At 39.2% G+C, this 23,493-nt stretch overlaps 1 protein-coding gene across 1 annotated transcript; it reads right to left on the bottom strand.

Annotated features, from left to right (window-relative positions):
• Positions 1-22,873, bottom strand: Rab12 (RAB12, member RAS oncogene family). The gene is made up of 6 exons (XM_046457789.1): positions 22,342-22,873; positions 10,027-10,087; positions 6,064-6,202; positions 3,831-3,920; positions 3,040-3,144; positions 1-1,241 (listed from the first exon to the last, which is right to left on the bottom strand). Exons 1-6 carry the CDS (start codon positions 22,856-22,858, stop codon positions 1,128-1,130), a joined length of 1,026 nt encoding a protein of 341 aa, XP_046313745.1. The 5' UTR covers positions 22,859-22,873; the 3' UTR covers positions 1-1,127.
• Positions 22,874-23,493: the final 620 nt, after the last annotated feature.

Consider the following 23,493-nt stretch of genomic DNA (forward strand, 5'->3'; position numbering starts at 1 on the left):
TGTCATTCATAAATACAAAATTTTATTTGCACTTCATTAGTGTAGAAAGACCACAATGCTTCTCATACCACAACACTCAGGACACGCCAAGTTATTCAAATACATACTTACTTATTTACCTTGACTAAACACAACAGTGCAGTTTAATAAAAGATATACCAAAGATAGAGTTCACAAATTCATTATCAGACAAAGAAAAAAAAATTGGAAAAAACCAAACAAACAAACAAACAAAAAAAACCAACAAATATTGAATACAGTCTATGCTTAATAGGAATAGGCTTCACCATAAAGGGGAAAAGTTTCATCATTACAAAGATACAGGATGTTTAGGCTAATACATGTATGTTCTTTGATATAATAAAATGAATCTCTTTAAAATTCCTTTAAACAGGATTTGTTTAGGACAGCAGCGTTGTTTTAAAATCTTTTTTTTTCTATAGTTTCAAAACACTTCTTTATTGAATTTTTGTCTTTCTTAAAAGCATAGGATACATCTATCAGGAAACCATGAGAGATTCTGTGGCCTCAGGACCAAGTCAAATCCAACCCTCTAGCTAGGAATATCCTATCATTACAGAACATTAATAAATAACCTTCAACAACAGCTATGAGTGGAGCTTTGCTTTGTGGCAGAAACACTCCAAAGATGCTACAGCTGGGGAAATGTCTTGTAAATAAAGAAAAAAGCACTTAACGTAGCTTTTTTTTTTTCCTCAAAAAGTCTTTAGTTTTACAAATTTTCTTTAAAACAGTAAGCAAAGCACCACATTCTCTCTTCTTATCAGAATATCTTCTGTCCTCATAGTATAATTAACAAGGACAATTATATTATTTAAGAAACATTATACTTTTCTTCTCTCCCATTCTTCATATTAGAAGTACTATGTTTCCCAGTGTATGTACACTAGACACTGGGGCTATGAATGAAATATAATTTGGAGGGAAATATGTAATTTATAACCCAAACTTACCCAGGATTGCATATTTGCATATTTACAAGTTAGTGTATAGCTCTGACTTGGAATACAAAGTGCGAAAGGAAATTGTCAAAATGATTGTAGTGCAGAATAGAATGTTTTTTCCCCTTTTCAGGAATCATTTCCACCTTGTTTCAAAGTAGCAAATCAACAACATCGGACATGCGGTCTTGGTGGAGGCAATTCTGGCGGGATTTCAGGTTCTGGTTGTAATGAGAGAATGCTATTGGACAACTCATTCCTTAAAATATCCAGAGGCATCTAAAGGGTAATGAGAAACACAAATACATTTTAACCTTATAAGAGGTAAATGTTTTAAAAATTGTATAATTATATTTTTTAAAAAGTGTTTTATAAACTCTCTGAAAGGAGCCATAGGTGCAGATCTATGGTAGAGTACTTGCCTAGCAAATGTGAGGTCCTGGGTTTGATTCCTAGCACTACAAAAATAAGTAAGTAATAAAAATAAAAAATAAAACTGTAGTATAAAGCTCTATGATCATCAAAGGTCAATTAGACAAACAAAATGAAAACCTAGTTCAGGGCACTCCAAGTCACAATACGAACACTGCCCAGTTTATTTCATACCACATGGCGGGAGAGACCTGCAACCTCAACACTTACTTTCACAGAACCCAATATGATGAAAACTTACATTTTTAAAAAATAAATAAAATAAATGGTCTGCATTCAAAAAGTTACATGCTTACTAAAAAAAGTAATAGCCTCTGTTGGCAATTACATAAAAATCACTGTATAAGAAATTTCTGAATTTTTGAACTGAAAAATTATAATTGTTGGTGTCTACAGATAAATTGAAACTTGAACTGAAAATATTTGAAAAAAAAATTGCACCTGTAATGAATATGCAGATTTTTTTTCCTTTTCATTGTTCCCTAAATAGTACAAACTAATTTACTGGGGTTTATTTTGGTCCTCATTGGTAAATTTCAGAATTATTTAAAAAAGCATACTCAGCAATAATTTTCCTCTCTATCAGATACATCATCCATAGCAATAATTTTGGAAGATTTTTATCTAGAAGAAAAATCTGTTGAAGATAAATGCTGAATATGTGAAGTTTCTCATGAAAACCTTGCATAGCACTAACAATGAATTAAGAATCATAATGATCTGAGATGATTTAAAGTATATGAGAGGCTATGTGTATGTTCTATGCAAATACTACGCTGTTTTATATAAAGGACTTGAATATCCATTGAGTTTGGTATCCTCTGGGACCCTAAAACCAATCCCTAGTAGATGCCAAGGTGTAAACTGTATGAATAGATTTAAATACTTACTAAAAACCTTTAAATACAAGTCTACAAATGCCTGAAAAAAATATGGCTGCTCAATAAAGCTGTCAAACATTTCCTTGCAACCCAGCATTACCAAAAGGTCTCCTATAGGAAGTGGGGCGCCAAGAGAAAACAAGTGCCCGAGGCTCTCCTCAGCAAGGAAGTCTGTTCTAGGTCTCTACCGTCAATATGGAACTTAATTCTTATAGAAAAACAAGAAAAAAGAAAAGCAAGTGTCAAGCAATCATGGTACTTAATTCATTCACTTGCAGTGCTGGGGATGGCACTCAGGGCTTTGTGCATGCTAAGCAAGTCCTCTTATCACTGAGCTATACCACCCTCCCAGCCCCACATTCTTTATCTTATTTTTATTCACTTTTACAGTGCTAGGGAAGGCCTAGCACTGGGTCTCATGCAGGCAAGACAAGTTCTCATCTACTGAGCTGCAGTCAGTCCTTCCTCCTCCTGGCATAGTTATTCTGCCTTGTATAAGTCATTTCAAAGATAAGCAAAAATATTGTTCATCAATCCTAAGGACACCAAAAACCCCTGGATGGGAAACAGCTACACAGCAAGCTGTCTGTGCTGGTTCCTGAACCCTAGGTTCAGGAACCAGCACAGACAACTACTGTACTTTTTTTTCTAAATAAAACAATTTTCAGCAAATTAATAGCAATAAAGGAAACAACAGGTTTTAGATGAAAAAATTAATAGCAATAAAGGAAACAACAGGTTTTAGATGTCATATTCCTTTTTACCTTTTTCAGAATATCATCAACAAGTTTCAGAAATATCTCGTCCACATTGAAGTTGTCCTTGGCACTTGCTTCACAGAACCGCATCCCAGTTATCTGCTGTGCAAACTGAGAAGACACACGTAATCTGTTTTCTCTGTGTGAAGTACAACATGGACCAGTGTTTGTGCATTAGGCCCAGCTTCTGATGGGCAGTCATAGCCTTTGGGCTTCAGCTTTAAGGGAAGCAGGGACTCAAGGTCTGTAAAGACCCATTTATGCTCAAATGTTAAGATCACAAGTGCAGCAAATTCCTACATTATAACACACACACACACACACACACACACACCAAACCCAAAATCCCTGGGATGATATTAGGACATTTAAGTTGAATTATATGCCTAAGGTTCTAAAAATATAATGTATCTGGTATTTAAAATGAGAATATCATTTCTTCTCCATGATTGAATTCCTAGCAAAAGTTAAAGAAGTTAAATACAAAAAAGTTAAATACACTAGAGTAATAAGAAAATCATGAAAGCAATTTTATAACATAAAAACGTTTTTTTTTTTTTTCTGAAAAAAATGTCAGTTTAGGTAATAATGCAAGTACATAATAACATGCTTTATTTTCTCCTCCACTTCAAAATGAATTTAAAGGAGTGGATACAAGAAAAAAAGCAAACAAATGAGAAGGATGTGATTCAGTGACCACTACTTGATAATTATTTTGTAATTTAAAAGAATATGCAATTTATGAAAAAACAGTAAGATGCAGAATGCGGGAACCATGGCTTTCACCATTTTCTTACCTTTTCACCTTGTTGTCTGGTGATTTCTCTGTCCGATTCACAGTCCAATTTATTTCCAACTAAGAGAAGTTCAGCGTCTTCTGAAGCATACTGTGGAATTTCAAAGGTGGGTACTATCATACACTAACAAAGCGAGGGTAAACTGGCACAGTATTTGTCACTCATTTACTTCTGTGCTCATTTCCTTCCATTGTTTATTAGCACCTCCTGAGCCCTAGGCAAGCCTGGTAATGGACAGAGCTCACAGAATTTTAGAAAGTACTTTGATGACAGGCTTCCAAACCACCATGCTCTTGGCCTTTGACCTAACATTTCCCAAGACTCTGTCTTAGGAAATGATTGGAAAAATTGGCCACACTTAAAATGGTCATCAACTGAAAAAGACCTAGAGTTCAACAAGATGGTTTAAGAATGAAACAAAACACAGTCGTTCAAGCAAAAACAAAACCCTATGCGGGCTGGGGATGTGGCTCAAGCGGTAGCGCGCTAGCCTGGCATGTGTGTGGCCAGGGTTCGATCCTCAGCACCACATACAAACAAAGATGTTGTGTCTGCCGAAATTAATTAATTTAATCATTAATTCATAATCAGAAAAAGTCAAGACACATTTGTAAAATTTCTAAAATATTTAGGCCCAACAAATTTCTCTCTTTAAAAAGGTTAAAATACTGAGTAACTCATTTAAATTTTGTGTATTCCTAAAATTATTTGAACAGACTACATCAAAAGACATCTGAATTGTGTTGCCTTGGCAGGTTGCTTGGCCAAGTAAAGGTATCAGTACTTAGCACATAGTGAGCACCCAAGGAATGACAGCTCTTGTACAATGGTAAAGTGCAAAACTTCTGAACCAAAGAGACGTGAGCATCGGAGCTCAAGTTCTTGGCAGATTCACACCTCCAGTACCTAAAAGGGCCCTTAGGATTTAAGGCATTTCTTCCTTTATATTTCTTTTTTATATTTTTTGGCTGTACTGGGGATTGAATCCAGGGCTTTGTGCATGCTTAGCTAGGTAAGTGCTCTATTACTGAGCTCCATCCCCAGGCCTTTTGAATTTGAGATAGGGTCTCACCAAGTTGCCCAGACTGGCCTCAAGCTTGCAATCCTCTTGCTTTATCCCATGAATGGCCATGAAGTTTCCTTATGCACATGCGGACCATTGCCTTAAATCACTCTGCTGCTTTATCTCCCAAATATCCCCAAACCATATCCCCAAGAAGGCAAATTAAGCCTAGGGTCTGCTCCTTCAGGCTTAGTCTTTTGCAAAACTTGTTTTAGTGATCAGCATACTGTGTGGCTGACAAAATGGGCTGGTTGGGTATTACTTGGGTATAAGGAGAACTCAGTCTCCAGTGACCAAGGCCAAGTGTGGAATGAGCTGAGGGCAGGCACCCCACCTAGGTCTGCTTTATGTTTTTAAGTCTAGTTCTTCAACACATTTCAAAGAGGTACACACTGAAAGCTAGAAACGAACATTCTTCAACATCATCAATAAAACTATAGACAAAATACAACTGGGTTTCAATATAATTTGTACATAAAATCTGAATTTGTAATAGGTGTGTTAGTGACATAAAGGAATTAAAAACATCGAATTATTGCTTAAGGGGAAGAAAACCCTCAAATTGTGGTCAGTTCCATACTAACACATCTTAACCCGAACTGCTCTTTTTTCTAAATGTGCATTTGGGGTACACATCTCCCAGAGAAAATGTGATTTACATCAATTATGCAGACACAGGTCTTCTGTATATAGTCAATCATGAATCAAAGGAAAAAAATCTCTTGATCAAAAAGAGAATCCAAAAGATATCTACAATCCCAAGGGCAGATGTCCAGCTGAGGCCCCAGGACAGCCCACAGGCACCATGAACAAGGCCATCTCCTCAAGTGCAGGAAATGAGCATCTAACTAGCCTTTCTGCAGAAACATGTATCCAATGCCATGGAAGCAACTGTGGACAATACATTGAGCATGTTTGGGCTTTAAAATCAGAGTCCAGTGTACCAAATGAAAATCCTAGTTTTATTATTTATCAGCTGATTCTGGATAATTTAGATCTTCACTGATTCATCTATCACATAGTACTAAATACCTACCTGAAGGTTATGATATGAATCAAATGATGTTTATTTTGCAAAATCATGCTCCCTCCTTGTGTTTCCAGCTTCTTCCTTTCACAATTGATACCCACAAACAGAATTCACATTGGACAGAAAAATACAACATATACCTTATCAATCATCTTCATCCATTTTGGCAAATCATCAAACGTCTCCTTCTTAGTGATATCATATACTAATATGATCCCCTTGGCACTTCTGTAATAAGCTGAGGTAATGCTGTTGAATCTCTCCTGACCTGCTGTGTCCCTAGGAAACAGCAGCAAAAATCAGTTCCCAAACAACAGTGAAAGCAAGCAAATCCACATTCCAGCACAAATATGGATTCTGTTCCTGTTTATTTATGAGGAAACATGAGAAACATGCCTATCTCCCCACCCCCCCAGTCAGCAGGAAAAATTCAGGCTGACTTAACTATATGAGATACAAGGTATCTTTGCATATGCATTAACTAAATCGGATGCATGGAGCTGGATTATGAAGCAAGATCAACAAACTATGTAGAATAACCTTCTTTGAAAAGTCAGAGAATCAGCCACAGGAATGTTATATATCACAATCAAAATATGTGATCATTTATTTTTTTCAAAGTGAAACATAGGAAATGAGCTTTTTAAATATGGAATTTACAAAGCAATTTCCAATAATTCATCATTCCCCATTTAAGATCATGCCCTAATTTCTATCTTTTTGTGTCTGACTTTGAATAGTTGAGGTGGAAAAGCATGTTCCTTTAAGGAACTATTCCATATTCCCAAAATATTTGGGGTGAGAAAGTCTTTATTTTCTATTTCTCTCAAAAGCATCTTTACTTATTTCCTTTGAACACTAAATATGTTATCATGTATGGTCAAAGGATTGGGTTAAAGAAATGCTTCCATTCAACAATTATTTGTTGCATCATAAAAACTCCACAAAATTAAATTTAAATTTCAAAAAATTAAATTATTAAATTTCAAAAAATTTAATAACAAGGTAAAGCACTAATTATGCCTCTGTCATTCTGTGAAGATAGAGAATCTTAATATTTGTGTTCTTTATCTCCATGAACTTGAATTTTCACAGAAATGATAAAAAGCTGATTTATATAAATATGCAGTTTACTGATGCAGCTAAATTATCATTCACTACAGCCAGCAATTTCCAAATTGAAACCTCCTGCAATTCTGTTTTCCCAGTTTGGTATATAACAATGCTTAAACAATGCATGTAAGTGATACAGTTACTAATTTACAGGGCAAGAAATCAATTTTAGCTATAAAATGTTCTACTTCTTACAAGCAGAGAATTAACTGATGCAAACCTAAGAACACCAGTTGAAGCAAAATTTCCCAGCAGTGAAGATTGGGCTGATAGGATGAAGCATTTTAATCCTATGTAGGAGACTATTTTATGGCTTTGATCCATTTAAACAATGACTCCAAGTTCACTGTGAATAATTTCCAAGAGAGTATTTGAATATAAATTCATGAAACTATATCCTAGTCAATACATTTTAGCAACACTTACATTCAAGTTCTTATGTACACGCATGTAGAAATACTTCTCTAAAGATTAGAAAAAAATGGCTCTTTTTTGACCATAGATAATCAAGGAACTGAAAAATGTGGCAATGACAAAATGTGACATAGAACTGTGACAAAGACAATGGCAGCTTTGGGTACTTAAACCTTTAGGGCCCTCTCTATAGTGCATATTTTCTAAGATGGGCTATAAACAAAAATGAACAAGAAAAAAATGCATTTGTTCTAACAAGCCCCTCTGAAAACTGATAGGTGATATGACTGTGGTGGTCCCGTGTCCCCTTGAACTGTTTCTGCCTCTAGTGACTGCTTCAATGCCGTCAACTAATGACAGTGAAACACAACCACACAACTGCACCAAACACGTTACAACAGCACAAGGATTGCTCTTTTCTCCAAAATAAGCCATGTATACAGGTCAAGCATCCCTGAGCCAAAACTTCAAGCTTAAAATTCCATATCTGACCTCAAGTGACAAATAGTAGTCAAAATGTAGGCATACTAAAAATAGTGTTTAAAATTACCTCCAGGCTATTATGGTTAAGGTGTATATGAAACATAAATAAATTTCATGTTTAGAACTTGCATCCCACCTCCAAAGCATCTTATTATATTTATGCAAATGTTACGAAGTCCAAAACATTTCTGGTCCCAAGCATTTTGAATAAGAGACAATCAATCCATATTTTAAATAAGTAAAAAAATGATAACCATGATTCCAATATCTCCTTTTAATCTACTGCACAGCAAAAAAAGAAGAGAAAGATTTTTTTCCCCCTTTGTTCTTTTTTGCAGTGCCAGAACCTTGCACATGCTAGGTAAATTCTCTACACCAAACTACACCCTAGCAGGTTTCTTTCATCTTTTAAATAAAACATTTCAGAAGATTAAAAAAATAATCTTATTTTAAGTAATTATATGATTAACAAAGTGGTTGGAATATTGTGGACATATGATTCACTGTTGAAAACCCCTTCAGGAAAAGACAAGTCCTACTTCCTAATTGAATCACTGGAATATTCCATGTAGAAAACTTGAAAATCAACCTTTCAATAAATCCAATGCATCATCTCATTGTCCCTCCATCCATTATTCTTTACCAATGTCATATTGACAGCTGATAAAGCTTGAGGAGTGAAGAGTCAAGAGGGATGCAAGAGAGTTGTTTTTGAGAATGTTTTACATTCAAGGGAAAAGCAGTCTGAGTGCACCATGTGGTCCTGGAACCCCACCATCACTCTCTTCTCTGTGGACTCGAATTCCCTAAGGAGGGCCCACCTAGGTCAGTCAGAGGCACTGCAGCCAAACTCCAGATGTATGCAGTGCCACCAGTACAGTGTTGGTGGGTACAGGTCCAGGAAAGCACCTTCGCATTTCCATATATTTTGATGGGCAGCAATGTACAAGATAAACTTTGCTGCCTTTTCAGGGGCTAGAATACGATATAACTACTTTTTATTATTCACTATTAAGCTTAGACTTTAATGTTGCATAATCCAAGTCTAAAACAAAAACATGAGACAAAATAAAAGCCCCAAACTCCTAATGTGGGTTATGGAGTTGCAGATGTCTAAATGAAGGTATTACCTCAGATACTCGGAAGGCGACCAATGCTGGCTCAGCTCCAGCAGTGCCCCAGACAGGGACATGGATGAAGGATGGAGACATGGCACTAACATTCAAGCGTTAGATGACCGGCGATGCCACAGATGAAGCAGCGATTAACGAAGATGAAAGCAAACACACACAGATGGTGGACAGACAGTCAGAGCTGAGGGTAACCTGCCGAGAGGAGTTAGTAAGCTGAGCGTACTGCATAGGCATCATGAAAAACACAATGGCATCCTCGGCACAGCTCAGCCGTGCCACTTCTCAAGCTCCCATGACCAGAGCCTATCCTTTCTTCCAGAGAGGTCTCTGGCAATCTGAAATACTTCTGAACGCTACCCTTGGGCTGGTAATAGAGAAGGGAAAGATGTGAGTGCTGGACATAGTTAAAATGCAGCTGGTGTGGTCTCTCATTCTGATTTGAGCTGAGAAAGGAGCTTCTCTTCAGGAAGGGCCTCTGGATTCACTTCTGGCAGGCAGAAGGGCCACCTGCAGGACAGCTAGAAGGGGTATGCCTGTGCACAGCCCCACCCTGAACAGTTCCCAGGTGATGTGCCTTCACCTCCTGCCAATCTGGTTGTGAATATAGTGGGCTCTCTTTGAATACTACCACACAAAATAAAGACATGAAGACATGCATTTGAACAATGATGTAAGTGATGGCAGTTTTGAGATCATGTCAAATGATTTAAAAACAGAGGTGTAAAGCTCCCAACTAGCTCTCATGAAAGCAACACAATGCCTCATATGTAAATGCATTCTGAAATAAGTAGATGCTGCTAAATTCTCCCATGAAGGAAGTGCTATTCATCTGATTTGACAATGAGCAAAGAAGCAGAAAAGTAGGGGAGGTGAGCCAGCTCACACAGTTCATTTTAGTAGACAAGCGTGTGGATTGTTAAATACACACGGCACATTACTGGGGCATACTCTGCCACTTACCAGATCTGCAATCGAATTTTCTTTCCTCTTAGCTCTACAGTTTTGATTTTAAAGTCAACACCTGTAAATTAAACAAATAAATGTGAAGAAAAACAAGAAAGAGACAATTTATCATTTTCAAAAAATCCTATTTGTTTTGGTATCATTACCACAGAAATAAAAGAACCAGTATCACAAAGTTCAAGGACAGGGCAGAAATGCATGAGGATCTGCAATTCCAGGTAATCCTCATGTTCTACACACAACTGGCAAAGTCAACACCTGTTGTGTTTCTTCTGAACCATCTATTTAGCATCTGTTCAGAATATAACTTATGACTACCACAATTCAGCATAAAAGTCATTTAAAAATCATACTTAATAATTACATAAGCAAATGGTGCTATCTTGAGGAAATTTCCCATAGGGAACACTGGAAACAACCTGGATTTCAAACAGCCTTTTGGAAATCATCATACTAAAATTTTCAACACTCACAAAACCTTTGGTGACTATCAACATGATTTATTTATTTATCCATAGAAGGAGGGAGAAATTGTTATTAAAATTTACTTATACAAATTAACATCAAATTTAATTTGTATTCATTTTAATATTTATTAATCAAACCATCATGTATCATCTTCCTTTTTTAATTTGGCCCATTAAAATCAAATTTTTATTTGTATTTGTTTGTATATGTTACCTTACATGCCTTTTGGGTATAGAAAACTTACATATTTTGAGATTTTTTTTTTAAACAAAATTTTCACAACTAAGAAAAACAAAGGGGATGCTGGCTAAATGTGAGCACTAGAAACATTCCCTCCTTCCTGATAGCTTCCTAAGGGGATGATCCCAACCACTGACAGGTAGGTGGCCCATATGTGACAGTGGTGTGGTAGCAGCAGGAAGCATGGGAACCCTGCCTGTTTCTTGACCCTTCATTTCTGAGACATGAGGCAGCAGTAGTCAGATGAGTTCTAGGTGAAGAGAAAGCCATGTGACTGATTTTATAATTAGTAACACACTGTAGATATCAGTGCCAACCAAAGACATGTTTATAGCCCTGTGGGTGAAGGGGAGGCCCTAGTCTGTACAATAAAGAAAAGCTGTACAAATATGAAACATCACAAGAAAACAAGCTACAAGACTTGAATACATTTCAATTCTTAATCCCTCATACCAGACACAATTTCAAATGCCACTGGACAAAGCTGATTAACTCAATTTCACTCTCATTTCTGAAGCTGATTTGCTTTCCAAAGTCAAATGACAGATTGTGTTGAACCTAGAAGTGGGTCTATGTACAACTAATATCTTTGAACAGAGTTCCTTAACCTTCACCACAAGGGAACAAACAGCAAACTTCAAAATGATGTCTCTCAGACTCAAGTAACAGTGAGGAGACATCATTATGTTCTACTTTTAAAGGTACAGCTGAATGACAAAACACTGCCTGCATGATATTAACCTAAAGATTTCTTTGCTGCCCTATTACTTTGCAATGGAATTAACAAATCAAATTCATATTATTGCAACTACTATCCTATTGCCCCTTTATTTCCAGATAACTTCAAATGGGTTTGTTTTTAAAATTTCCGTTAAGAGAACTCTAACTTTCAAAAAAACTTGTCACAGTGACTGCTACCTTACTGAAAAGAATTGGCAGGTGATACCTCTTTGAGTCGGCTTCCAATCAACCAAGAGAATCCCTGGAGATCTCCAGAGTGGGTCCATGGGGTTTTGATTATGCCTTTTTCTCTGCTAAGAGTTGTTGAATACTCACAACCAACATGAACCACTTATCAATTTTCAGCAGTCCTACATGAGGATTATTTTTGAAACCACAAATGAATAAAAATAAAATGACATGGCATTAATGTTCAAAATCAGGAAATAAACAAAGGTAAAAAGAATTATGAGTCTGTTTAGCCAGCATGAAGGCTATCTAGTTTAAGTGAGTAGATTAAAGACAATAACATCACCACCAACAAAATACCCAGCGGCTAAGTCCAAAATTCCATAAAAGAAAACAGCACATTAAAATAGTCCTAACCACCCCTAATAATGTGTAATAATTGAAAACTTGATCCAATTTATGGCTTGGAAACATACCTTTGTATCACAGCCAAACAATTCTAAAAATCTTTTTACATCAAAAATATTTTAATGTTACCTATTTGTAATATTTGCATGTCATAGAAATGGCCTCAAATATTTGACATCAGCTTTAGAAAAGGTCAGCAGAGACAGCCCCTCACTGGGGAGCAACTCCTAGGATATTTAGGGATTCAAGGGTGTGGCTCAGTGGGAATCCTTGGGTTCAATCCCTAGCACAGGTTCCCCTCTCCCCCCTCCTCCCCAAAAAAGACAAAAGCAAGGGATGAAAAGGTTGTGACCTTAATTGTATCTATAATCTTGTTAAAAACCCAGTGTTCTACAGGCTTCTTAACTAACAGGATAGCGAGTAGTCTCTGCCACCCTATCAGTCAATGGGAATAATTCCCAAAAAGCTTAGTCATACTGAACTAAATTAATATACCATACACTTGGCCATTAACTACCTTTCTCTGCTGTTCTCTCTTCTTAGGGCACCTCCTTGTCTGCTCAGAAATCTTTTAAATCCTAGATTTCCCACTGGAATCATTCTCCATCCACCAGTAAGCTCTCACTCTTCATCTATATCCCCAGCTTGTGAATCTGCACTCTTCTAGGCCTTACTGCATGGATCCTTCATTGGCCTCCCCTACTGAATATGTGCACTCTGAGGATAAGCCATCTTTGGCCCCTGAAGTGTAGGATATTGCCTGGTGTTCAACAGCAACCCAATGAATTGGATAAATGGTCGCCAACTCCTACCCCAGCACCACCCTCTCCATCAAATGCTATATATATACGGAAAATGCTAAGCATTTTTAGAAAAATTAAGAAAATTCAGGACTGATTAATTTTAAAAAGGCATGATATGGAGACAGGTTGGACAGGTAGAATGGAATAGTGAATGCAGAAATGTCTTTGTGTATAGACATTATTTCATTTCTCATAATTCTTGAAAGGAAGGGGCTATCTTAATTAACAGGCTCATCCTCTCCCTATGTACCCTTATCCCCGTGGATTACCATTTCATCACTTAGATGAAGTAGTGATCCACTAGCAGATTATTCTGGTAACAGGAGCTTACCTTTCTTTAAGCTTACCTATTTTATGGAAGCCTTTATTATGTTTTAATGAGCTTCAAGAAAGGACCCAGGTTATGGTGTTATCATCCCTGTTATCAATGGACTTAGACTGCTGTATTTGAATCAGTATGACTTGTCTTTGACCTTAATTTCCTTAAGCAATAAGGACAATGGATATCTGTTAAGCACTCTGTCTTGCATTCAACCCAGTCAATACTCCCACAGCCCAATGAGGGGGGCACTATTACACCAGGGCAGAGACTGTAAGTGGTAATTTGCCTGTGGTTAAAGCAAATACTAGCAGAACAATAGAATCAACATTCAAGTTTATACCACTGCTCACAATGAAAAGTTGTTATAGTAAAAATCACATGGGTGGAAAAAAATGAAATGTGAAACATTCTACAAATGGCCCATGATTGTAAGTGCTGCTAAAGAGAAAGCTTTGCCTTCCTCTTAGTTGTCTTTCATAAATCTCGCACTAGCATGAGGAATTGGTATACTTAGCAGTGACAGGACTTCTCAGTCACCCTCAAGACAAACATTTCCAAAACATTTGTTTCCTTTTTCTGGGCCATAAGAAGTTACAAAAATGAAAATAGCAAACATTTCTTTTTTTATAATCCTTTCCAGCAAAAATAACACTATGGCCCATGTCTGTGAGTACAACTGAATGGACAGTCTCCTTCTTCTAGGCCCATTTCCGTTCTCCCTCACCAAAGACCTGGAGTCTGTACCACACAGACTTAACACTTTCAAACAGCAGGATTCTCAGAATCAAGTAGGTCTTCACTCCAACCGTGGATGTGAAGTTGCTGCCAATTTACAGTGATCATCTACATGCTGTTTGTACAGAGGCTTTTCTTCCAAGGATGTATCTTACATAATGTCATCCGGTTTGGGACATGATATTCTTTAAGGAGAGAATTTCAAGCATTTTCAGTGAGTTGACAATGAGAAACTAAACTAAGAAATGAGTCAAGGTCACACAGACAGAAGTGAATCTAACATAATAAAACAAGTGGCCTGAAGCTGAGGCCAATGATCTGCCAAAACTATACCACCTAGCAGAAGAATGCAGGCTGAAAGGCAATGCCAACTTACTGATACCAGACCTATCCTTCAACTCCTGTACCACCCCCAGAAGTACCCTAATGAGTGAAATCCTATGTACCTATTATCTGGCTTTTCCTGCCTATACTATGTGTGAGAATTAAATGAAACAGAAACTACTTTAGTATTGTAATTGTAAAATATTGCAATCAATTCACAGGTAGGTACTATTAAAATAGTAAGACCACCATGTGTCATTTCAAATACTCAACAGGCCAGGATATCACATGTCCATCAAAGTTTAATAAGATCTACCCCTCTTTCACTCCAGGTCACACAAATATAGACCACCTATGTGCGTCTCCAAGATGCAGAAGCACAAGCACAGAAACAGACTTGAACTTGACCTGAACACATACATAGCATAGTTGGACTACATCGGCTGGGTGAAATTGGGAGCTCTGGGCACTTGCTCTACCTGGAGACCATTGCATCTCAAGGACAGTTACATTTTCCTGTAAGTATTTGAGAGAATTTCAGAGACAGGTGTTTGTTTCCTTCATTAAACAAAACAAAACAAAACAAAAACTAAGAACTAACTCCTTCTTGGTGTTGTTCTAAGAGATTAATGTGCATTATCTCATTGCAGTGCATTCTCTGAATCACTTTATGAGGTAGAGATTAAGACTTTCCCCAGTGTATAGATGAAAAAATGGAAGTCAGAGAGGTGTGTAGGCTGTCCAAGGTTTTGGCCCTGATAAGTCTTTAGAGTGAAGATTGGAAACTGGGCTATCTGCCTCTAGGATGCACTCATCTCATTCACCATACAGATAAGAAAGGAGAGGAGAGAAATGGGTATGGATAACATATTTAACATTTAAAAAGAACTTTGCTCTGCTAAGCAAGTATAATATAGAGTTAGATACTTTCTCTGACTGGCAAGGCCAGATTGTCCCCGCACCAGGAGGCCTTCTCCTCTCCGTGGCTATGGAAAGATTCTCTATCTGAAAGGCCACTACCCATCATTTCCAACTCTTGATGAAAAAGGAAAGAAAGTATTAAAAGAGGGGAAAGGTGTCTGAGAAGTGGGAGACAAACAGTGGATCATGAACATGTTCTTCATATACAAAAAAATACTAATTTTACTGTAGTAACAACTCAGAATGGGTCCATGACAACACAAGAGCTGTCAGGAAGATTGTATATTTATGTATTTCACTGAGGTCATGAGCTTCACTTTTGATATTTCATATTCACCTGCATAATCAGTATATGTCTTTAAAGGATAGTGTTTTGGGGAGGGATGTTTCAGAGTTTCTACATTTGTAGTACAAATAAGGAGAAGAGAATGATAAAAAACCTTTTCTGATCAGGCACATAGGACACTGTATCCTCATTTATTCCTATACCATGAGAGGAAAGTAGCGTAAGCCTCACTTCCCCCACCCCCATCCCCTTTTGTGAATGAAAACTCAGGTAAGTCACCTGCCTAAGGACATAATGACAACTTGTGCAGGGACTAGAACTGCAGCTTGCCTGCCTGTAGAACCTACACTTCCCACCTACACCACCCAGGACAGAAAACTCTGGTGGCCAAGGGAAAAATTGTGTTTTCCTTTCAGAATGAGAAATTAGAAGTGAATATTTGATTGTGGGTGTGTGATTCTTAGCCAAATCAACAGGGTATTGTATTGGGCTTGAGGAAGGGCTCGAGAAAGAGGGTGAAAAACAGGACAGCTCCCATCCCACAGGGGCCTGTACCTTCACCCCACCCAGGCTTCAGCACTAAGGACTGGGACAGCCTTCACTGTCAGCTCCTTCCTCACACACCTGCCTGAGGTAGTTTGTTTTGTTTTGTAAACAAAGAAAGTATTACACAAGCACTGCAAAGCAAACAGTGGAGTCTATCAGATTTGGGGGGAAAACAGGAAAAAGGTTTTCTATGGAATATATAGTGTTTGTTAAGCCAGCGTTATGCTTTCTGGCTTTAAAGGATAAGGATTAAAAATAATAATAATCACTCAATTAAGGGTAGTATTTTTGGTCTGTACCTTTGGTCTTTGAAATACCTTCCAAATGTCAAAATTGTGCAATAGAAGAAGACAAAAAGAATAATCCTCTGTTGAAGTACAATGGTGTTCGCCTCTTTTCCAACATTTCATTATGTTTCCTTCCATGACTCACTTCCCTCCTTGAAAGGGACAGGCCAGGTAAGCTTCGCACCCTATAAAATGGCTAGCAGAATGGTGTCTTACATAAATAAGAACCTCTTAAAAAACAACTGAGTGATAACTGTACAAAGCCATGTTTTCTTTACTCGTTCAAACCAATGCTTAACTTGAACAATGTATTTGGAACCCTAGGCTAGAGAGTAATTCGGATCTATCATTCTCAAAGGAACCTATTTCCCTTCTATAGCAGGATCTATCAAGAGACTGCTTCTGGCTCATTCCACACACTGGAAAGAAGGGCCATCTCTAAGAATGTGGATCTCTATCAAACATGAGGAAACCCCTCCCCTTCACTGTGAGGGGAACGCAGAATGCACTTGGAGGTAGGACTTCAGAGTCCCATTCAATGGAAACAAGCCACCCCAACTTAATCTACACCCTTTCCCTGAAAGCTACTTAATTCCACAAAAGGAGACATTGCACAAGTCTAAGTCTGCATTAAGTTCATTACACAAACCCAGTCATGCAATGCAGGGCACATACAAGCTCCTCTCCTGCTCATGCTCACTCCTCCCTGAGGCATCCTGTTACATCAGTCTGGCAGGGAAGCCAGTGAGGTTCTCTCGGGAGGGGTGGAACAATATTGGAGGACTGTGGTGTCTGGCTTTTGGAGTGGGAATTCTGGACAATTTTCTCTAATTCTCTCTTAAGTAAAACACTTGCGCAGATTGGTCATAGCTTGGAAGATTGCATATAAATACCAAGAGCAAAATAAAATAACTGTTAAGAATCAGACATTTCTTCTGAGGTTTCTAACACAAATCTCTACCCTAGGTTTCTAGAATACAGTACTAGCAATTTCCCTTAACAGTCATTCTGCTGCTTCCAGGTATACAAACTTGTGACAATATTTTATCCATCATGTCACCTAATATTCTAGGGCAGACCCATAGATAGCCATTTTCTTGGATCCCCTCAATTCTGCTGTCAGATCAACAGCTGACATGGCTAAAAGGTAATAACCTGCACCTATCATGTAAGGACATTCAAAGGGCTGTGGCCAGTAATCAAGTTAAAGAGCACTCCCTGAGGTACTGTTATCTTTTAAAACCAGACATTCTCAGGGGCCAGGTTAGGAAATTCAATGTATTGCTAGAAATGACAAAAAGGAAGAATTAATATTCTCAGAGCAAAAGTTAAAGAACCTTTTAATTCCAGTATCTCATCTTTTGTGTGTGTGTGTGTGTGTGTTTATTTATATGTATTTTGATACTATGGGCTGAATTCAGGGGGCACTGAGCTATATCCCCAGTCTTTTTTTGTGACAGGTTCCTGTGAAATTGCTTAGAGTGGCCTTGAACTTCTCCTGCCTCAGTTTTCTAAGTTCCTGGGATTATAGGTGTGAGCTATCATGCCCAGCAACACACACATATATATTTTTTAAAATTTTCATTCTAAGTTGTCATTTTTGGCAAGTTGGTAATAGTAGATTTTTTCCCCCCTCAACATTGCTCCTTGGGCAAAATGGAACTGGCAATTCTATATTGGCCTTTAGCATTTAGGAAATTTTACTACCCAGAAAAATAAGAATTCTAGCTTACACAGCCTTAAAGCAAATTTTCCTATATTTTAATATACTTGCTTTGGAAAAATTGGGAAAACTTTTATGCTTCACATACACCTTATAAATATAGCCTGAGGGTAACTTTATAGTACATTTTTTTTTAAAGAGGGGGGGGGAGAGGGAGGGAGGGAGGGAGGGGGGGAGGGAGGGAGAGGGAGGATTTTTAATATTTATTTTTTTAGTTTTCAGTGGACACAACATCTTTGTATGTGGTGCTGAGGATCGAACCCGGGCCGCACGCATGCCAGGCGAGCGTGCTACCGCTTGAGCCACATCCCCAGCCCAATACAGTACATTTTTAGTGTGTCTGTGTTTCTGACTGTGATTCATCACAAGAGGTCAGGTGATGTTTCCATTTGGGCATCATGCCTATACTCAAAACTTTCTGGTTTTCAGATTAGGATATTCTACCTGATAAAAAATGCAATTCTTAGAGCATTATTCTGCCATGCAAAAGTTACAAATGATGATAGGGGCATTGTTAATGAAGGTCAACTGATACCACAGAACAATTACATCACTCTCTTCACAAGGCAAAGACCAAATTAGAAAACTAAAAAGGACTTGAGTATCTTACTTTATGTGTGTGAACAATCAGTATTTTCAACAAAGGAAAGTCAATTTAAATCCTAAAGTGATCAAGAACTCAGTTGTAGCCCTGATTACTTGCTGACCAGCTGTGACATTGGGTAGTTTGTGTACATCATCACTGATTTTTTATGTACTGTTTTGTGAGATGGGGATAATTTGCAAGACTGCTGTGATGTCTTTTGCTGGTACATAGTACATGTTCATCAAATCACAAAGACTACAATAGAATGTTACATTTTATAGACACAGATAACTAAATTACTTTCCCAAAGTCACAAACTAGTAAATGGCAAATACGAAAGCAAAAGCCCAGGTTCCTCAGTCTTACTTGTTTCTTCTAGAATGCAATATTGTCGGAACAAGGTGGGGTCCTACCCGGCAAAACCATTTCAATCTAAACAAAATTGACAGCTAGCTTCCAATAGTTATGTAGAAATAAAACAAACACTTTTATGGCTTATTTTGAAATGCACTTTTAAAAAAGCTTATTTATCCTAAATCTAATAGAGTCAAATAGGAGAAAGAGAGACCAATAATTCAGTGTTGCTAGATAGAAATGGCTTCTACATATTCTACCCAGAACATAATCGCATGAATGTACATATGCATACATGTACCCAGATTCATAGTAATAGTAATGAAATATGCTTACAATACGGGCATTGCTATGGAAAAATAAGTCGAGTAAGTTAGATACTTGTAAATTTCTACAGCAAACTAGCTTTTATTTTTTCATTTCTCAAACTTTAAAAGCTACTCCTGTACTTTAAAAAATAACCTGTCATGTTATGCTAGTTATATCAAACTAAGTAACTGAATTCCATGGATACAAAATCCATTTGAAAAATCACACTCCATTTAGATAATTTCCATTAAATAGATCAGTGATTAAAAACAATCTCTGTAGCTTTTCATACCCTTGTGAATTTTGGGTATCTAAAAACCAAATCAGTTTCTGATTTGATTACCAATAAAAAAAAAAATCAACATTTTGCCCATTTGTCATTTTACACAATAGTTCATCATCTCAAATCCCTAAGGATTTCCACAATATAACCTGTTACAGAATGCCTAAGGAAGTCTCATTCACTTTAAAATGCACTTAAGGAGATACTTATCTAGTTTCTGAATTACAGACACCTTTGCCTCAGCAACCTGGGTCCAGATAGGCATAAGGACCTGTGCTATCATGAGCAGCAGACATCTACAAGCCCTGACATGGGAAAGGCAAAACTGCCCCCACCAAAGAGAAATCTTTCTTTAAGTGGAGCTCACTCTAGTGCATGGAGATGAAACTGGAAAAACCAGCCTCAGAAGGACCCTATGAGCTAACTCTTAAAAGGTAGCCACAATGCTACACCACACCCAACATTGTATTTAAGTAGCACTTTTCTAAAGGAACTTGAGGAATGAATTTTTCTTCAAAACATTCCAAAGAGGAAGGCTTCTTTGAACAGTCCTTACCCTTAGTCCCAAATAGGAGGTGCTTTAAATAGGAGGCTTCCCAGTTATTGTCTCTAACATTGCCCTTACCTGTAATTGCCCTTAGCTCCCTAGGAGCTCTGATCCACTTCTAAGCAAAGCCCATGTCCTGTTTACCACTGAATCCCCAGTGGGCAGAATAACACACAGCACACAGTAGGTGCTCAACAAACAACCTAATCACTGGAAGGGATACATGACTCAGAGGCAGAAAACTTAAGGGGACTTGTTAGCTTTCTTAAAATGTGTTCATGTTCTGGACCAGGCCATGGATGTCTTCCTTCTCTGAACCTCCCATAATTAGAAACATTTATTGAATCAAGTATTATAGGCTACATATGGAGGAAACAAAAATTGACAAGAGGAAAATTCAACCACACTCAGTGCGGGAACATAGGTAATGGGATCTGTGTGTGTATTCATATTTTTTAAGGGAACAGAGAAATAAACTGCTGGTCTCCTTGCCTCTTGGTTTCTTGCTCATTCCCAAATATTCTATGTAATCCCAAATTAGTTTCACTGTCTTTGAGTCAATGCCTTATTAAGAGACCTTCACTGTTCCAGATGCCCACTGGACAGGCACATGCTTCTCAGAATGACAGTCTGAACCTCCACACATACACACCCGTGTCCCCTAAAGTCCCTAAGGAACCTTTCCCAGAAGTGAGGATGCAGCCCCACTGCACCTATGTTAGAAAACCATTCATCATCTCACTTCTCACCCATTCTAAAGCAAACTTCATTTATCACACAGCTCACCCACATGCACCCAAGTCTTCATAGTGATCCACCTGTTAGCAACTGCATTCATTTCTCTTCAGTACACATGCAAGTTTATTATCTCATTTTATACGTGTATGGAGCTATTAAAAATGAATAATTCTGAATTGCTTTTACCTTTATGTCAGATACAAAAACAACATAAAACTTATTTCCTGTACTCTTATGATCCAAAATTGGGTATTTGAAACAGGTATAATTATGCTATTGAATTTTAAAGTCATGTTCCCAACACTAACATTTAAAAACAAACAGGGTATAGAAAGCAACATTATTTCCAAAACGATTAATCCTAAAAAAGCATTACAGGAAGTTCTCAAAACAAAACAAAAATACGAAAATTGGAGCTTTAATTTTCCAGCAAGACAGTTTAAATGCAATAATGTTTTGTTACATGACACTTTAAATCCAATTCATCTCAAAACTGAAACTACGTTTTGTTACAACTCTAAATATATGTATCAGTATGTGGAATGATACTTTTAATTCTCCATACTATTCAATGTTTCTTGGACATTCCCCACATCCCTCCTGCCTATCATTGAAGATGACTGCTCTTTATTTTGAAGAGACATCCCATTCACAGGATTCCCCTACCTTTGGCAGCTTTTAAGGGATTTTCCATAGAAAGAACTGTTGTCCACACCCACATGACAAACTTCAATGACAAATCCTCTAAGTCTGAGTTCATTAAAAAAATTTCCCTTGCAGTTGCAGTATTAGATCCTGAGGATATTAACCTGGAGCCTTACTGTAATGTTTACTGTATTTGCAGGTCACTGGGTTATATGAGGTCAGGGATAAATACAGAAGTCCCTCTGCCAGACATTTGTAGTTAAAACAAGAAACTTAAGTGTAGTTTTTGTCTTAGTAGTCTCTGTAAGGAATTTTAAACTTCATTTCGGTGCATTTGTGAACGTGGGCTCAAAATGAGAAAATAAACCCCGGTTCATTCCCCCCCACAAGGCAAACCTAAGAGGTCAAAACCCTCTATCAATGACCCAGGAGCTTTAACAAAAGGAGCATCGCGTCGATGAGTGGCCTTTCGCTTTAACTTCTTTCCACTGCCTGTCTAATCCCCACCCCACCCCCTCGCAACTCAGTTTTCCTTGGGTGAGTCTGGAAAAGGCTGGGAGTTTCCGCGGAGACGGATGCATCGCTCTGACCTCCTGCCCCCGGCCCGTGGAGGGTTCAGGAGATCGCCCAGGCTCTTGGTCAGGACCCCGCTCCCACCCGGGACGCGAGGACCGGGGGCTAGGGACGAATCAACGTAAAGTAACCCAACGAAAATCGGTCTGGCTTTGGGAATGGACTCAGAGGCTTCCACGAAGTTCCCAGATTTCATCCAGAGGCCCATACGCCAGATGTAAGGCTACCCGGGCCCCTACAGCTGGAGAAAGGCCCAGTCTCGCGGAGAAACTAGGCCGACAGGCGACCCACCGCAGCTCCCTTACCCACGGTGGACTTGCAGGCCTCGCAGAAGGTGTCGTCGGTGAAACGCTCCATTAGGCTGGTCTTTCCCACCCCGCGGGAGCCGATGATGATGACCTGCAGCTTGAAGTCCGCCGGCCTGGGGGGCTGTTTCCTCCGACGCGCCTGGCCGCCGGTCAGCACCGCGAAGTCCGCGCCCAGGCCGCCGCCGCCGCCGCCGCCGCCCCCGGCCCGCCTCTGCAGCGCGGCACCCGGATCCATGCAAGCATACGGCTCGCGCTCGGCCAGCCGCCCGCCCGCCTCGCGGCCGCGCGCCCCAGGCCCCGGCGCCCCCTTGGCCTCCGCCGCGCGCGGGGCCTCGGCCCCGAGCTCGGCGTCCGCCCACTCGAGCGGCCCCGGCGGCCCGCGGGCTCCCCGCTGCAGCTGCGCCGCCGGCCGGATTCCCGCGCCCCGCTCCCCGCCGCCGCCGCCGCCGCCGCCGCCGCTGCCGCCAGGAGAGGAGGAAGGGAAGCAGCTACTCCGCAGCAGCGGTAACAGCATCCCGGACGAGGAGGGGCAGGAAGCGCAGGCGCCAAGGGGCGGGGCCGCGAGGAGGCGCGCGTGCGCCCCCTGCCTACTGGAGGACTGCGGTCCTGCAGCTGAGGTCTGCTCTGTTGCCTTCTGGCTTTTCTGCTCTTTTCCTGCTTCCTCCAATTCGCTAGCTCTTGCTTCCCTGTTTGTTTCTGTTGGCTGTTTTGTCTTTTCTGCTTCTTTCATCCTCTCTCTATTCACTCCTTTCCCTACTTTAACTGTACATAGTCCCCAAACACCATGCACTTTTATTAGATGTCTGTCTCTTCCTATACTTTCTTGAATCTCTGTGCTAAACTCAAAAGTCTGGCCAGGGCCCGCAGAGGTCCTGAAGCCAGGCTCCCGCATCACGCGGTGCCAATGATAGGTTCTAGTCTAAACCTACTTTCGAGCATAAACACCACTCAGGGGTGGAAGCCCCCGGGCACCGTGTTGCTGCTTGGTCTTTTCGTGTCTCGTGTGTATTGCACTTTCCACGGAAACACAGGAAATGAGTTATCTTAACTCCATTGCTGCCTCTCAAAGCTCAGAAATTTTTATTCCGTTTACTTTAAAAATTTTAAGTAATAAATGGCATGCGCCTTTGAGGAAGCAAGTGAGTCAAC

Source organism: Marmota monax, unplaced genomic scaffold, assembly GCF_021218885.2.
Source record: "Marmota monax isolate L192 unplaced genomic scaffold, Marmota_monax_Labrador192_F-V1.1 WCK01_AAM20220418_F8-fsc00328, whole genome shotgun sequence".
Classification (NCBI taxonomy): Eukaryota; Metazoa; Chordata; class Mammalia; order Rodentia; family Sciuridae; genus Marmota; species Marmota monax.

Coding starts and splice junctions, on each gene's coding strand:
- Rab12 (XM_046457789.1), bottom strand. CDS start 22,858: ATGCTGTTACCGCTGCTGCGGAGTAGCTGCTTCCCTTCCTCCTCTCCT. Junction 6,203..10,026: donor AAAATTCGATTGCAGATCTG/GTAAGTGGCAGA, acceptor GCTGTTTCCTAG/GGACACAGCAGGTCAGGAGA. Junction 3,145..3,830: donor CCAGACAACAAGGTGAAAAG/GTAAGAAAATGG, acceptor GTGTCTTCTCAG/TTTGCACAGCAGATAACTGG.